At 46.0% G+C, this 15419-nt stretch overlaps 1 protein-coding gene across 2 annotated transcripts in view; it reads left to right on the forward strand.

Annotated features, from left to right (window-relative positions):
* The first annotated feature begins 1091 nt into the window (after nucleotides 1-1091).
* Acvr2b (activin A receptor type 2B) overlaps nucleotides 1092-15419 on the forward strand; it is a 39436-nt gene continuing 25108 nt past the window's right edge. For both annotated transcript variants that reach the window (XM_027932203.2, XM_071599876.1), the window contains exon 1: nucleotides 1092-1349. In XM_027932203.2, coding sequence (XP_027788004.2) covers nucleotides 1298-1349 — 52 coding nt within the window. In that variant the 5' untranslated portion in view covers nucleotides 1092-1297. The remainder of the gene's footprint in view (nucleotides 1350-15419) is intronic.

Genomic DNA, 15419 nt, shown 5'->3' on the forward strand with positions numbered 1-15419 from the left:
CAGGATACTTTTGCCCTGCACCAAGCAGGCTTATGACAACAGAAACTGGAGGACGATTACCGTATCTGAGGATTTTACAGACTCATCCCTGAGCTGGGCTTTCTTTCCATCACGACCTTCACAAGTTCCGCTTGTGTAATAAAGAGTGTGGAATCTGAGACTGGGAACTGTGATTCCCCAAGGAGGAACCTGGGGGCGAGGAAAGCACAGACATTTGCTAGACAAGATGAAATGTAGGGGTTTGGAGGTAAATGAGAATAGTTTTCAAGGTACAGACTTAAAGAGGGGGAGGTACTGAGGACCACTGGAAACCAGTCGCCCCTTTGCACCTGTGGATGCTCTCTGTGGCGGAGCTCTGTTCTCCCTTGGATGGGTACGAATCATCATTCCCCAGGATCCCCCGCTGTGCCTTTGTGTTTGTGGCTTGGAGGACCACTTATCAATTCCAAGAAGCCAGCCTTTTTCCGCCAATTAATCCGCCAATCAATAAAGATGCCTCGCCCACTACTCATGCGGAATTGGAAGACAGAGGAGTTCAGGCTGGGGCAGGCATTGGGGAGCTTGGGCTCGAGGGACCAGGGCAGGAATCCTAGATGGGGTGGACGCTGGGTCCACCAGAGTTCCAGAGTCCGCAGAACGGAGTGGTAGTTCACCTTCCAATCCCGCCACCTCCAAACCAATGCCTTGCCTGGCCTTCCAGCGGGTTGGTTGCACAGGCGTCCTCCTAGGGGTAGCGGGCTGCTGGGCGGGGCCTTGATGTTGTTGTTTCTCTGGGGCCCCGCCCCCGAGGGGGGCGCGGACCACGCGGCCAGAGGGCCCGCCTCCCCTCCCCCTCCCCGCCCAGCTCGCCCGCCTCTTTGTATCCAACATCCGGGTTTCCCCGCTGGCTCGGCTCCGTGGCCGCCGCTCAGGAGCCATTTTGGACTCGGTTCAGCTCCCCTCCCCCAACCCCTCCCCCCCGTTCATGGCCCCTCCGGACTCGGCCCCTGCGCCCGGGGCCCGGGCCCAGCCCCGCTGCGCTATGCCTGAGTCGGGCGCGCCCCGGCCCGTGCCCCGCCGCCGTCCCCCGGCCCCCGCGTCGCCCCGAAGCCCGGGCCGCAGTCTGCGCCTCCCGCAGCGTCTCTGAGCCCGAGCCCGCACGCTGTCCGTGGACGAAGGCGCAGGAAGCGCGCGGGGAACAAGACCGAAAGAAGGAGCGGGAAGGAGAGCGCAGCCGCCGCCGGGCCCTGCGCGCCCCGGGAGCGCCGCGCGGCCCTGCCGGCGGGCTCCGGGTGTCCGCGGGGCGGCGCCGCGGAACATGACGGCGCCCTGGGCGGCCCTCGCCCTCCTCTGGGGATCGCTGTGCGCGGGTAAGGACGGGGAGCGGCGTGGGGGGCGCGGGGAGGGCGCGCGGGGCCGGCATCGGGCGCCGCGCGCTGTTTACCAACAAAGGGCGGGCCCGCGGCCTCGCAGTCGCGCCACCTGCCCCCAGCCTGCACCTCTCAGGGCGGGGAGTAGGGGCGCGCCGGGCGCCCGCCTCCAAGGTCTTGGGGAAGATCTTGTTCGTGCTGTCGTCTGCGGGATTCTCGTTCACGGAGGCGGCCCGGCGATGGGGGCCAGGACCCGGAGCGTCAGGGTCGGGGTTCAGGCTACGTGGGCGCGTGGAACCCAGGGAGAGAGTGAGGAAAACCTGAGCGTGGGGAAGGCAGCCAAGCGGGGCGGGCAGATCTAATCGGGGGGCGGCGTGTTTGTAGATGCAGTAGCGGCCGGGGGAGGGTTGCGCGTCCCTCGAGCCACTAGGTGTTGTGGAGTGCAGGAGGCGGCTTTACACAGCCCAGAGCCCCTTCATCCTACCCCTCCAGTCTCCCTTGCCTTCCTCGCACGGCTGGCAGTTGGCACTGGCTCCCACCTGCTCCCGCTTTCCTCGCTCTGAGCCTCAAATGCGGAGTACGGTCACTTCGTGGTACTGCTTTGTTTGGGGCACCTGGGAGGGGAAGGTGGGGGTGGGCAAGAAGGAAAAAACAACAGGTATCTGTTCTTTCGGGCCTCCCCGAGGCACGTGGCAGGCATGGGTGACCCGCATGCAGCTCGGCCGCGGTCGTGTGGTTAGGAGTGTTCGATTTGCTCGCGTTTGGCCTGGGATGTGTGGGTTCAGGTGTATTCTTGCGGAGTTTTGCCGGGAAAGCGCTTTCCCCCAAATCCGAAGCACCGATTTCCCTCTCAGTGGTGTTGGGGTGTGTGTGCCCAAGCCTGTGGGCGCGCCGGCCAGGCTCGGGCAGTGCTGGGAAACGCTGAGAGCCGGACATTGAGGATCGGGCGAAAAGCTCTGGGAGGTGGGGGCCGCTGGTGCCTGGTGGCCAGGGCGGTGGGTCCTGCGCGTCTTTGTTCCCAGCCCCCATTACACATGCAGCGCGGGTCCCCTGCTGCCGTGGTGGCAGCAGTGCGAAGTCTGGGAAATCCGCGAGGGGCGGGGCCAGGCTTGCAGGGGATGGGCTGGGATCCCCGCGCTGCTGCGGGAATGGGAATCTGGGTGAGAGTGGGGATGGTGTGGGCAATCCGGAACCACATCCTCAACTCTTCTCCTTTTTTCTTTGCAAGGTATTGAGGCTTAGTTGTTAATGCCAACAACAAGAGAATTCCCACGTGGTCCTGCGAGCCTTGGAACCCGAGTGCAAGGACCCGCAAAGACCACTTCTGGTACCTAGGCACCTTGTGGGAAGCTGCATCCCGGCTCCCTTGAAGCCACTTCCAGTGTGGCTGAGGCAAAGCAGTGCTCATGTTGAACATTTTATTTCTCTCTTTCCCCCTCTCTTATGTGCTGCTTTTGAGATACTTTTCCCCCAAGAAGGAGGACTTCAAAGTGAAAGAGAAGGCATTGGCTTGCCAAGGGAAGGGCAGCAACAGGCCAACTTAAGTATACTCAGCAACTCAGCAGCCCACCTGGCTGCTGCCCAGACCTCGTGGACTCCTGGACCAGTTTAGGCTTTTTTTTTTTTTCTTTTGTACCAGGAATTGAACCCAGAGGGGCTTAAATACCTACTCTCAGCCCTTTTTCTTTCTTTCTTTCTTTTTTTTTTTTTTTTTGTGGTGCTGAGGATTGAACCCAGGGTCTTGTGCATGCGAGGCAAGCACCTCAGCCCTTTTTTATTTTGAGACAGGGTCTTGCTAAGTTGCTAAATCTGGCTTTGAACTTGAGATCCTCCTGCCTCAGCCTCCACATCTGGCTCAGCCTGGGCTTTTCTAAGTCTAGTCCTCCTCTCAGGACAAAAGATCTGGGATCTGAAGACCACCCTCCCCATAGTTTGTCAGTCTCACCAGTCTCACCTCCTTCATTAAGCAGGGCAGAGTGGGATTGATCCCTGGGATGTATTTCCTTCCTCTTGGGCCTTGTGCAGCAGCATACCCTACTAGCTGGGAGGTGGAGTAAGACTCCAAGGATCTGTGTTCTTACCCTGGGAGGAAGGTAGAGTCACTGGTTTTTTCTTGTGGTTACACCAGCCAGTCCTTTGACCAGTGCCCTGCACTAGGTCCAAGTTGGGGCAGAGCTGGCTTCCTGTACCTTTGGTTTCAAGGTGGTCTTTCCTTCATAGTCCTGGCTTGTTGTTTTTAATTATGCCCACCTTCTGCATCACACAGTGCCCTGGTAGAAGGAAGATCTATAATAGTGCTGTCTAACAGAAAAATAGGTTGAACCATATATTTAAATTAAAATTTTCTAGTAGTTGTGTTAATAACCATATCTTAATCTGCTCTGGTTGCCCTAACAAAATGCCATAGACTGGGTGGCTTAAACAACAGTAGTTTATTTTCTTGTGGTTTTGGAGGCTGGAAGTCAGACCAGTATGCTGGCATGGTTGGGTTTTGGTGAAGACTCTCTTCCTTGCTTGCAGACAGCTACCACCTCACTGCATTCTCATGACAGAATGGGTGAGAGGTCACTTCCTTTTAGGGTACTAATCTCACCATAAGGGCCGCACCCTTATGGTTTAATCTAACCTAATTCCTCCCAAAGGCCCCATCTCCAAATACTGTTACATTGGGGTTAGCACTTGAACATGAATTTTGGGTGGACACAAATATTCTTTTTCATAATGAGGAAGAATTAACTTTAACAGTATATTTTATTTAATATGTAGAATAATTTCAACATTTAAAGTTAATGAGTTTTTTTTTTACTGTTTTTAAAATCTAGTGTGCATCTTACACTTATAGATCGTCTCATTTCTGACTTTCCACATTTCAAGTACTGTGTAGTCATTAGCTAGTGGTTATCATATTGAATTGCCAGGCTTAAAAGAAAAGGCAGAATTTTTTCTGTAATCAGAGATCAGTTCTGTAAGTCTTTTGTGATCTGTACCTTGCCCAGTATCCAAGCCATTTGACTCTTGCATTGCAGTGGACATCCTAGATTCTCTGTATCCTACAAGAACTCCTGATATCTTCTTCTGTACTTGGAGTTTAGATCAGAGGGCCTTTTGGGGTGGGGTGGAACACTATCCTGAGCTGAGTGTCAGGAGCCATTCTCATAGGCTGACCACTTTCTGACACAGAAGTGTTTCTTATCCATTATCTTGAGTGAGTGAAGTGATCTTCAGCTCTGTGGTCCAGTGTAGTCATGGACAAAGATGTAGGCTATAGAGCTATGAGCCATGGGCTATGGGTACCTCTCCCCTAGGAGGGATGTCCTCTGGTACCTGTTCTGCCTGCTTTGCATTCCAGACTGTCTGGGTTGCTCTTTGGGAGGAGTGGTACCCTCCTCAGCTTCTTAGAGTCCCTTAGATGATGTGAGACACTTGCCCACTCTCTCAGATCCTGCAGCTGGGTGGAAACAGAAAACATGACCTTTCTTTGATAAGCTAGCTTCTTTAGTGTACTCTTCTGCAGGTTTTTGTGGGCATTCAGAATTCCCCAAAGTCCCTGAACCAGCCTTAGCACTTCACCTAGGGAACTCCCTTTGCAGGGAACCCAGCAAAGAAGACCCATCCTATAACATGGTCCTTTTTGTCCCAGAGAATCTAATCTAATAAACTATTGCTCTTCCCCCAGGAAAATACCTATGTGTGTGCATGTGTATCTCTGTGTGCATATGCATATTGTATGTGCACACTGTTTTGCACCTTGATTAGGCTCAAAATTCTGGTTGCCCTGCATATAACTATCCTCCTCAAGGGCAAATGGTTCTTGGCTATGGGTGTACATTGAGCCTGTTCCTGCCTTGCTGACTCTACTTGCCCTATTCTGGCTACTGGATAGCTCCTTTACTTCTGCTTCTTGTAATTGCCTGATGTTCAGATTCCTTCCCCTTTCTTTTCCTCTTCTACCAGGAAGCCACTCCTCTGATTGCCTGTGCATTTAGCACTCTGCTTGGGAGATCAAAGTAGTGCCATTGGGAAATAAAAGGGGCATTGAGTCAGGAGTTTAGAACCACTTGAAGATACTGACCAATCACCATGGAATAGGATCTCAAAGTGAAGGTGTAGGAGCAGGTCTGGTTAATACCTTTGAGAGTGAATGGATAGAGAACCCTGAGGCAGGGTCCTGGTTGCATGGACCTCTTTATCAAATAGAATTTCTCAATCTTAGATACTACTGACATTCCAGACTTGATTCTTTGTTGTGTGTGGGGGTGATGGTGGTGGGGGTGCTATCCTGTGGACTGTGGTTGTTTAGCACAATACCCTGGCCTTTGCCCATAAATTTAGTAGCTTATTTCTCATGGAGACAATCAAAAATGATTGTAGAGCTGGAGTTGTGGCTCAGCAGTAGAGTGCTTGCCTCGCACGTGCAAGACCCTGGGTTCGATCCTCAGCACCACATAAAAATAAATGAATAAAATAAAGGTATTGTCCAACTACAACTAAAAAATAAATTTAAAAAATGGTTGTAGATATTGCTAATTTTCTCTGGTGGAGATGAGGACAAAATCATTCTCAGGTTGAGGACCAGTGGTCTAGAATGTTCTCTAGTTTCTAATGAGACAGACAGCTGGGAGAAGTGGGATTAATGGTTGTACCTTCATCTTTATTCCCTAGGATTCAGGCAGCATTGGAGGTTTGATTCTTCTCAAAACCTAGGAGGTTCCTGCCCAGATAAACCTGTACAGTGTGTGAGAATTTGGCTCAAATTTGTAAATTGGGTATATTGCTTGCCACCAAGAAGAATCCTGGCGTCCTTGAGTTTTCCCAGAAGTGGTTCAGGTTTCAGGGAGGCGTCCGTTGTGGGTGGCCAGGCAGCTTGCCTGCCTGCACCCGCCTACCCGCTCTGACTCTGGCCGTTGCCTTGAGGCTGGCAGGAGTGCCTTTTCCTCCTGCACGCACAGAATGTCAGGAAGTGCCTATTGGTGGGGCCTCTCCTCCTGCCTGGCACCCCCTCTCTGCTCACCTGGGAGCTCCACGAGCCGAGGCTGGCCCATTCTGCCAAGAGGAGCATTGGGGTTGTAGCAAGACGCAGGCATGCCCTTTCCCCCGAGTGGGCCTGCTGGGTGGCGCTCCGAGGAGCCACAGTGGCTATGGGCTTGGAGCTCCCAGGCCGGGGACACCAGGGCAGGGGGGCAGCCTCTTTCCAAAGGTATGGGTGCAAGTCTCTCCCCTCTCCTTAGAGTGTGGTGTCCGGATGGAATCTGAGGACAGGGCCAGGCTTCCTCCTCTGGGCCTGGGGAGGTGTGGTGGGCAGCACTGCCTGAGACAGGTGCTAGTGCTGGAGGCCCTGACGGACATGGTTGATTTCTAAGGAGGCCTGTGTGTTGGGCTCAGCAGACTGGTGGTCCCCTGTGGCTGCCCCAACATTGGTTTTCTACTCCTCCCCTCTCTTCCTCTGCCTGTGCTGGGGAGGGGCCTTGGGTTAACTCCTCCTTTCTGACTTGTAAACTCAGCTAGACACAGCTGGCTGCACTGGGATCTAGTTTCAAACTGGACCTTATGGTGGGAGGAAGCATTGTTACAAGCCTCAGTTTCTAAGTGCTCACTTGTGTGTGGAGTGTGTGCCGGGGTGGAGACTTATAGTGTCCTCTCTTTTAGACTCTTCCCAAGGAGACTTGCTTTCCTAGAATTCTTTGTCTTCTTTCCCTTCCCTCCTGTTCCGTCGCCAGTATTTTTTTGTTCCAGAACAAACACTCACCCCTTTTCTGGGATTCCTTTTTGGTCTCTTGTTCTCCACCAGACTCCCAGGTTGGTCCCAGCCCTGGAGGTGCCTGCTCCTTGTGGTCCTGTGGGGCTGCTCCTGGGTACCAGGTTGCTGGGTGAGGAGATGCTGCTGCCTCTTCTGGGTCTTTGTTTATGGAGGTTGTCAGTGGAATCTCTGCCTAATACAATGGTAGGTACTGAAGCTGCGATTATTTGGGGGTCAGCTGTGCCTCCTCCTGGCTCAGGATCAGTAATGGCTTCCTAACTCTGGATAGCCCATGCTTTGGGCTTGCTGTACACGTACATGTACCTTTTTCAGATCCTCTTGGGGACTGGCAGCTCCAGCTGGGTGTTTTCATTCATGGACATGTGATCCATGAAAGCCGGTATTGGAAAAGAAGCCTGCCCCACTGGGCAGATTTGTGGACCTCCACCCTGGGGAATGTTGTCTAGAGGGGCCTGTGCTCCTCCTCAATGGGGCTTCTCTTTCGTGGCCAATTTCTGAGCTGGAGCTGAGGTGTTTTGTGAGGCAAGCTTATGCTCCTGTTTGCAAATGTGTTGCTCGGCAGACTATTTCAGTTCCACTTTGACAACCAGGGAGGCTAAAATTAGTTCTGAGGAAGGAAAAGGAAGGCTGGTTGGTAACCCAAGCCCTTGGCTGGAAGATGGAAAAGGCTGCTTCCCTGGGTTTGTGACTGAACATTTCAGAGGATGTGACCAGACCAGCTGTTGTCTGTCCATCTGGGGAGATAGAGGGGTCCTTGTTTGACTCTCTGACCTGAACCAATTAAAACAGAGGCTGATTTGGAACCTGACTCTTGAGTGTTGATGCCAGGATGTTTTTTCTTTCAGGCTAAGCCGTGGTTCATAGTGTTTTCATGTGTGAGGACAATGCTTTTTGATGCCCAGTGGCATTGACAACCTTTTTTCCTGTCTACCTTTAACATGACAGTTATCTATCTGTCCATTGGTTCAGAAAGCATGCTTAGGCTCTCAGAGCTTTGGATTGGCAGGCATGGGTTTAGAAACCTTTATTTGATGTACTTTTGGGAATTTCCTTCTCATCTAAGTTTGAAGTGGGGTTAGATGGGTTGAGCCTTGTGGCCCAAGCCTCAGGGAGAGGTTCAGCCTCCCTGTGTGGAAGACATAAAGGTCAAGGCTCATCTGCTCTATGGCTTAGAAAGTAGAAGAACACAGGATTTGAGAGGTGGTGTCTAGTTTTTCTTATCTTCTGACTGTTCCTCTGACCCCTCTAGAAGCCCTAGAGTGGGTCTTGCAGGGCCATATGAAAGTAGAATAAAGGCTAGGGAATAGGATTCTCTTTCCTCTACCCCTCAAAAACTTGCACCCAAACCTCCCCTTACCCAAGGATCTCCTTCCTGGTCAGCCCCTCTGGTGTATCGTTGGAAGAGTAGAAGTCACAGTGGCCCTAATTTCTTTTCCCATTTTAAGTTTTATTTATATAGATAACACACATATACTCAATTGCAGAAATTATCTGTGAACAGTTAAAACCAGGGTCTCTTACCACCCCTGTTCCCCTCCAAAGGTAAGCCTTTTAATTTTAAGGTGGTTGTATATTTTTCCAGGCATTTTTACCTGTGCATCTACAGGAAGTACGTAGAGGAAATAGAGAGTTTTTTAGTTATACATGGACATAATATCTTTATTTTTATGTATTTATTTGTTTGTGGTGCTGAGGATTGAACCAAAGCATCACACGTGCTAGGCAAGCGCTCTACCACTGAGCTACAACCCTAGCCCTGTTGTTTTCTTTTTTAGCTTAAAAAGACATCACTCTTTTTCAGGCATTTAACTGAAGTATAAAATTACAGAATAGTGTAATTATGGATGTAGGTGTAGCTCAGTGGTACAGCACATGCTTTGAAAGTACAAGGCCCTGGGTTCAATCCTCAGCACCAAAAATTAGCAAAGAATAGTGTAATTATCATAAGTGAGTGCTCAATACATATTCATGAACTGAATACATCTATGCCATCAGTGTGTCCAGATCAAGAACCAGATTATAATTCCCCTCAAACCATCAGGCCCCCCCCCCCCATCTCCCCAGCTTTGGTGCTGGGATTAGAACCCACGGCTTCTGCATACTAAGCACATGATGTTCCACTGAGATACTCTGGCCCCCATGCTCTCTCATGTGCATTCCAGTCACTGCCTTCATCCCCTGAGGGTGTTTACTATCTTGACTTCTACCATTATAAATTAGTTTTCTTGTTTTTATACTTTTTTGACTCATACATATGAACTAGGTTTTGCCCGTCTTCTGGTCACCTTTTCTTTGATTTTCATCTAATTGTCATGTCTTTTAAAACCCAGATTGGTTTTGTCAACCTTTCTAATACATATAGATCTACTTTGATCTTTTAAATAGCTATATAAATTCCAAAATTTAGATGTGGACTACATTCTATCTAGTTTCCTGTTGATGAACACTGCATGTCATTTATGCAGATTGTTTCTTAAAGAGAGATGACAAGAAGAATAACTTCTGGGTCATATGATATGTATATTTTACATTTTAATAGATACTGGAAATGCTATATTATTGTTATTATTATTACTATTATTATTAATATATGAGGCAGCTCAGGTGATGGCAGTATGTGTAGAAGTTAGGTGAGATGGCAGTTGGCCCTCTGTGGCAATCAGTGTACAACCTTCTAACTCTTCATCCTCTTTATCCTGTAATGCCTGATTGTAGAGGTTGAAATAGCTCTACATCCTGAAGTTGCTGTGATAGGAGAGGGCTCACTTCCATTGGCTTACTGTCTGAGGAGAGCCTGAGAGTCCGAAGCCTCTTCTGAGTGTCCTGATTACTGAGGTGATGAGGGACAGCACAGTGGACTAGCTAGGATGTGCTGGTCTGGGTTTGGGGTACATATGCATGTGTGTTTCTCTGATCATTTCATATTCCTTGCTGCCTCCACCTTTGAGAGGGACTAAAGCATTTGTTGAAGGTAGCCAAAGAGCTCTGGGTAACAGGGCACAGTGAGTGTAGTGCATTTGACAAAATCTTGGCATGGTAAGATTCTGATTTCATATATGGAAATAAAATATATGTCGGTGGTATTTCTTATAGTAGTTGGTAGTATTTCTTATTCCTGTCTGATTGTATGACTTGTTCCTTTGTATAACCCCGTTATAGTGGGCAGAAGAAATAGGGAAGACAGATCAGGATAACTCATTCTCTAAACCCCCTGTTTCTCAGTCTCTCCATTTAGCATGTTGCCTACTTTTTCTGTACTGTAGTCCTGGGATTCTTTGAGTAAGTCTACTTTTCAGACCCTCCTGGGGGATTTAGATGATACTGAATTTGTGGAAATGTTTCTAGTATGAATAACACCCAATCAAGTTTCCTACATTGCTTGGGTGATGTATACTGTTTGTGCCTTAGTCTGCTCAGGTTGTTATAATAGAATATCATAGGTGACTTAACAGAAACTTGTTTTCTGCTAGTTCTGGAGGCTTAAAGTCCAAGATTAAGGTGCTGGCAGAGTTGATTTCTGGTGGGACTTTTGTGTCTTACAGGCAACCACCTCCTTGTTATGTCTTTACATGGCTTTCTCTCTCTGCACACTCCAGAATCTCTTTTCTTATAATAAGCCCATTGAATGAGAGGGCTGCCTTTATGACCTTACTTAACCTCCTCTAACTACAGACCCATTGGAGGTTAAGATGTCAACCTAAATGAGTTTTGAATGGATGTAGTTCAGCCCATGACAGCTTGAAACAATGAAGTTGTTTGAAAGTGAATTATTGTCCTCTGAGTTACGTTTTGGAATGATAGCTACTTTTTTTTCAGAGCTTTGCTCTGGGGTCTCTGTTCTTGTTTAATACTTTCCATGGGCAATCCCATGCTGATGGGTTTAGTTTCTGTGTATTTGTAGATATGTCCTTGTCTTTGAGCATATTATGATCATGAAAAAAATGTCTAGAAGCTGAGTAAAAAGTAGATATGGAGACTTCCTCTTCTGATAATCAGGACCAACCTCCCCACCCCTTTTTGAAGACAATTGGAAAAAACTGATAAACTAGAGAAGACTTCTGATTGAAGTCATTGTACAGCTAAAATTAATACATTTATCAGGCCAGGATCTGTGTGAGAATAAAGACCCAGGGTGATGACTTTGGGGTTTGGGTTGTTTTCAATCTTTCATGGGGCAATTGAGAGACAGAGCATTGTATTTGACAGCTTTGTGGGGTTAGGAAGACAGGAACTGAATTCTAAGCAGAGGATGGGTAGAGTTAACCCCTCCTTTTAGGTTGGGACTCCAAAGACCTAGGGGTGAGGTAGACTCCAAATCAGTTAAACCCTAAAGTTGGATCAAAATGTTCTGGGTTAATAGAATCTTTAATGCTTGGCAGAAGCACATTTAAAATCTTTCTGCATCCTTGGCCTCACATATACTTCTATAAACAACTTGTAAATTTAGTGACTGGCTGGTGATTTGAAATAAAGAGCCAACAGAAATATCAGTTAAATCAGGGCTGGATGAACTCCAGATTGAAATTATTATGTACATATTTAAAAGTAGCATGCTTACTGTGCTTTAGGAGGTGAACCAGTGAAAATTTCAGTGGAGAGGAAAGATCTATTATAGAACTGATGTGTATATAATATCAGAAATTAAGAACCCCGTACATGAGATTATCAAATTAAGTGCAACTGAAGAGAGGATTAGTGAACTGGATGGTAGAGTAGAAGAAAATGTACATGGAGAGACAAAAAGAAGAATGATATAGAGAAAGAGATAGCTGAGGCCGACCTTGAACTTTTGTTTATTTAATTAGGTATATATGATAGCAGAATGCATTTTGATTCATTGTGCACAATTGCAGCCAACTTTTCATTTCTCTGGTTGTACTATGTGCATTCATATATGTACTTAGGATAATAATGTCCATCTCATTCCACCATCTTTCCTGCCCCTATACCTCCCTCCTCCCCTGACCCCTTGAACTTTTGATTCTCCTACATGGTTGGGGTTACGGGCATGTGCCAGTACACACAGCCATTTTCTCTTTTTTGAACTTGAACTTATTATTTAGGTTTTGGATTTCCTGGACTGCACCTCAAAAACACCTTGATTTTTTTTTTGTCTACTGTTTTTTTATATCTTTGTATGCTTACTTTGTTAGTTATCAATGGACATTTATTTATTTATTTATATGTGGCGCTGAAAATCAAACCCAGTATCTCACACATGCTAGGCAAGTGCTCTACCACTGAGCCACAACCCCAACCCACTTACTTGACTTTCTTAATGATGTTTCTTCGATTTTATCATCTAATCCTTCTGTTGATTTTAATTTATGCCATTGTGTGTACATGTGTGTACATGTGTGTTTGTGCGTGCATGCACGTGTGTGTATATAATGTCCCATAGATACATTACCTTTTCTCTGAGGATAAGTCTTGAAGTTTTCTTCTCTTTGCATAGTCTCAAAGTTATTTTTTCCTACCTGTTTTTATCTTTGTTGTTTACTAAGTGGCTTTCATAGAGCTGTTCATATTTAAAGATGGACCTGGATACTGATTGAAAACTGTGAGCTCTTGAGTGAAGCCGGCCAATGGTCTGGAAACTGGATTGGAACTAGTAGGATTCTCCTGAAGAGTCTCTTCTGATTTTTCCGTCTGGAGGTTAAAGACTAGACTGCCAACATGCTAGAAGCCACAGAGGGAAGAGAACTGGGGTATTGTGTGTGATATGTTCTGTACTTATTCCTATTTTAGAATGTGATTTGTGCCCTCAGATTTCCCCACTTCTCTCTGCAGGGCTTATCATCTGTTTTATCATCTTCAGAAAGTGAACTTCTTGTCCCTGCTAGTTTGGGGTGGGGCAGCCCCCGGACCTGACTGGTGGTAGGATCTGAGCATCTGCTTGTTCCATCCTAGTGGACCCTTCTATTTTTGGATTCATTTTTACTCCATTTTTCCAGAGACATCTGGTGTTGTGGAAATCATGTCTTCCTCATCTTTCTATACAGCCAACATTTAAGAATCTGTGTGGTCAGTTACCACTTATTTGTCTGCTTTCCAGCATTGAAATTTCATTTCTGTAGTTTTCTCCTATTCTTGTCCTCATGGGTTTATTCCTTAGACATTTTTTCTTTGCTGTGGTTTTAGTGGGATTACAGAAGAGAGGGAAAGGAAATGTTTTTTTATGATCCATGTCCTTTACCTGTAAGTTGTCTCTCTAATGTTCTTCAGGAATGACAAGGAATGGAGAAAGAGATGTACTTCTGAGAATTGGTCTTGGCCATACCTTTTATGGGGAGATGGTGCCAGGGACTTGTTTACAAAGTCCAATCTGGAATTGACTTGAGGTGACCTGGCTTGGTTCCTTGTTTCTAGGCTAGGCTTTGGAAGGCAGATGGGGCTCCTCCTGTCATCTTGGAAAGTGCTTCTGGACTTCCACTCCTGGCATTTATAGTGAACAAATGAGCTGAAAAGCTTCATACAAAACAGAAATGCTAGAAAAAGTGTAGTAAATATCTTTTTAAATTCATCTAGATAGCCACATTTGTAAGAATAAGGGAAAGAAAAAAGTTGGTAGGAGTAGAGCTGTGTGCTTCAACTAATTGCAATTACTGACTCCCTCAAGTCTTTGCCCATCTCTAATTTAGAGATGTGGGTTTTGTAGCTGTGTTAGGGTCAGGACATAATTGTGGAATTGGGACTGAAGCCTTCACATCTTCAGAGTTCAGTATAAGTGTGGACTAGAAAAAATATCCTTTTATTGACAAAGGGATTAGATAATGAATTTTCTTGGACTAAATTGATAGGGGAGGGGGTTAGGTTAGGTTTAGTTTCCCCTGAGTGTTTATAACCATAGGCCCATGTATACATGAGTCTGGAGCTGAAGTTTGTATCATCCTGCTCTCTGGGAAACTCTAGATTGAGGAATTAAAGTGCTTCTAAATTGGTAATTTGGAGTTTGGCAGAAGCAAAAAAATATAAATGATCTCTGGAAGGTTTCCCCCTCAAACTTGGTCTCACAATATTCCCACAGAAAAGGTTCCATTGAACATAAGCTCATTATCCAAAATTCTAAAATATGTGAGGAAACTACCATGAGTGAAAATGATCTGAAATAAGAAATGTCAGAAATAGACTTTCAATAAGTTTAATTATGGAATCATAAGAAGGAATTAGACAAAGAACAGAAGTACCATAATTGACCAGGTAGTTTTATTTTATTTTTTTTACAGTACTAGGGATCAAACCCAGGGCCTTGTGCATGCTAGGCAAACACTTTATCACTGAGCTATATACTACCAGAACAAGTTTCGTCTTTTTTAAAAAATAAAACGTACAGGAATGAAAACAAGAATAGTTGAATGTATAAATTAAATAGAAGAGCTCTACAGAAGATTAGACACAGTGAAAGAGGCAATTACTGAATTGGAAGTTAGATCTTAAGGAATTATTTGTAATGGTATTTAGACACAATTGGAAAACATGAAAGCAGGGGCATCTTAGTCTGTTTTCTGCTGTTATAACAGAATACCACAGACTGGGTAATTTATAAACAGTAGGAATATAGTTGGCCTCATTGTTCTGGAGGTTGGGAAGTCCCAAAAGTACGGTGTTGGTATTTGGTAAGGTTTTTGTTTATGATCCTTGTTTTTTACCTGGACAAAGGATCTTAATATGGTGGAAGGGATTATAAGGAAAGAGAGAAACAATGGGAGCCTTTTATAACTCACTCCCAAAGACAGTTAACCCACTCTCTGATGATGACATTTGTGAAATCTTATTTGTGAAGACAGCCCTTAAGATCTAATCACGTCTTAAAGGTCTTCTCAGCACTGTTGCATAGGGGATTAAGTTGCCAGCTTTTGAATTATAAACCATAACATGGAGTTAAGAGACTGGACAGAACATGAAGGTTTAATTTTCATGCAATAGGAATTTCAGAATTACAGCATAGAGTAATGTAATACTCAAATTGATAATAGCCAAGAGTTTCTCAGAATTGATAAGTGGCATGAATCATCAGACTCTAAAAGCATAGTGAACCCCAGTCAGCATAAATAAATTTAAATATATACTGAGATACATTCCTTATAGTGAAACTATAAAGAAAAGAAAAAAGAAAGCAGCCAGAGGGGAAAAGACAGAATATGTATATAAAGTATAGTGGATTTTTAAGCAATAATAGTGGAAGATAGAAAATAACCACTAAGTAGTATTTTCAAAATGTTGAGAAAAAAATAACTTGAGTCTAAAATTTTATGTTCATTTTAAACTTTGCTTTAGGAAGAAAGGTAAAATAATAATTCAGAAAAGCAAAC

Source organism: Marmota flaviventris, chromosome 1, assembly GCF_047511675.1.
Source record: "Marmota flaviventris isolate mMarFla1 chromosome 1, mMarFla1.hap1, whole genome shotgun sequence".
Lineage (NCBI taxonomy): Eukaryota > Metazoa > Chordata > Mammalia > Rodentia > Sciuridae > Marmota > Marmota flaviventris.